The sequence below is a fragment of the Pteropus vampyrus genome, unplaced genomic scaffold (assembly GCF_000151845.1).
Source record: "Pteropus vampyrus isolate Shadow unplaced genomic scaffold, Pvam_2.0 Scaffold1063, whole genome shotgun sequence".
Classification (NCBI taxonomy): Eukaryota; Metazoa; Chordata; class Mammalia; order Chiroptera; family Pteropodidae; genus Pteropus; species Pteropus vampyrus.
In genome coordinates, this window is record NW_011889844.1 from 10081 (window position 1) to 11832 (window position 1752).

The window sequence follows — 1752 nt, forward strand, 5'->3', positions numbered from 1 at the left end:
TAAAAACACCTTAACTGTGTCCTTACAAATAAGGGGGAACTGAGAAGCTAGGACTTGAGAGCTCTCGCTCACTCTACCGTTACCCCTGAAATTCTGAAAGGGAACAACGGACAGCCAGTAATGGGCACGGGAACGCCAGATACACCCACTGGTCCTGTCCACACTCACGCCCCTGACACACCCACTGGTCCTGTCCACACTCATGCACCTGACACACCCGTCCACACTCACACGCTGACACACCCGCTGGTCCCGTCCACACTCACACCCCTGACACACTCACTGGTCCTGTCCACACTCACGCCCCTGACACACGCGCTCAGCAGGGGCACACGTCATGTACGTGGCCAACCTCCCTAGAGCAGGCTCGGCACGAGGAGCCAGGGCAGGCCACTGCCTGACCAGGAGGCTGCTCTACAGTGGCGGTGACAACACATCCTGGTGGCCCGGCCCAGCGCCGTCCCAGACAGCCGGCACACACAGACTCCACGCATTCCATGGCACCGAGTCTGCTGCAGACAGGACTGGAGCAGGTGCCCATGTGAAGACACATGGGTTGCCACATCCGGGCTGCAGGTCCCCTACAAGTGGGTGTTTCTGACCCATAATGGAGGTGACCATGCGGGGGACTCAGGCCACCCCAGGCCCGGAGACAGTCCCTCTTCCTTCTAGAAGGGCCCGGGCTGTGCTCTGGGGCAGCTAGCCACAGAGCAGCTTCGCTGCGGGTGACGGGCACCGCCAGACAGGACTCGGGCGGGATACTTGCCGCTGAGCAGAGGCTTGTTGAGGGCGTACAGCGGGGGGAGGTCCTCGATGTTCGAGACCCGCTGGTACATGGCTCTGGAGAGGTGGTCCCCGTGGTAGAGGCTGCCCAGGATGATGCTGGAGAAGTAGATGGGCTCCACGAAGACGCTGAGCAGCGAGCCCTGGACGCCCACCACGTTCCACCTGTAGGGAGGGACACGGTCGGCGGGGCAGGGTCCTGAGGCCGGACGCCCACCTGCTGCACGGAGCCGCCCGCGGGGTCTGCACACGTGTCGGCCAGTTTAAAGGGCAGTGGCTGAAATAACTGACTTGGCGGTTTAGAATTTTAAAGAGAAAAACACATAGAATTACTTAAGCTGTAAAGACCTTTTGCTCTGACGACACTTACTGAAGATCCGTCCTACGTGGGGAGCTGCGAGCTGCGCGCCTCCAGGGAAGACAGAAACGGAAAGCGAACCTTTTATTTTTTCCAACAGAGTGGCTGCTCTGAAGCAGTCCCTGAAAACACTAACCCGGCATTCCCTCGAAGACAACCGAGTCAGGCTCATTTAACACGCGGAGGCAAGAGTCAGCCACACCGTCACCACACCTCCCTGCCAGGGCGGCGCGGTTCACCGCATGAACACACCGGGCAGTGACTGTGGGGCGCTTCTTAAACCAGCCACCCCCAGCGCCGGCCACCGGGGCCGTCTGGGTTGTGGTCACACACGCTGCTGCTCTCTGAGCCCCACGAACAGGGACCTGAGCCCACGGGCAGAGGCGGCGTAGCCCATGCGCTCCTGGGGCCCGCAGGCCGTCCGGACAGGGACGAGCAGTGAAGAGACGAGTCTAGCATTTAACGCTGAGGTGGCACCTGCCCCAGGGACGGCGGGGTTCCGTGAAAAGCAGAAGGTGTCGGCTTCAGGGGAGCCCCAGGGGTGAGCCTGAGCTCTGCCCAGGGGGCTGTGAGGCGGGGGAGGGGACGGACAGGCCAGGGGACAGGCCAGG

General features: G+C 61.8%; 1 protein-coding gene across 1 annotated transcript in view; it reads right to left on the bottom strand.

The window, feature by feature from the left end:
• Positions 1-242: 242 nt before the first annotated feature.
• The window catches only part of LOC105310084 (double-stranded RNA-specific editase 1-like), an 8277-nt gene continuing 6767 nt past the window's right edge, over positions 243-1752 (bottom strand). Inside the window, exon 2 of the mRNA XM_011386302.2 lies at positions 243-948. Within this exon, the coding sequence (XP_011384604.2) occupies positions 669-948 (280 nt within the window). The 3' untranslated portion in view covers positions 243-668. The remainder of the gene's footprint in view (positions 949-1752) is intronic.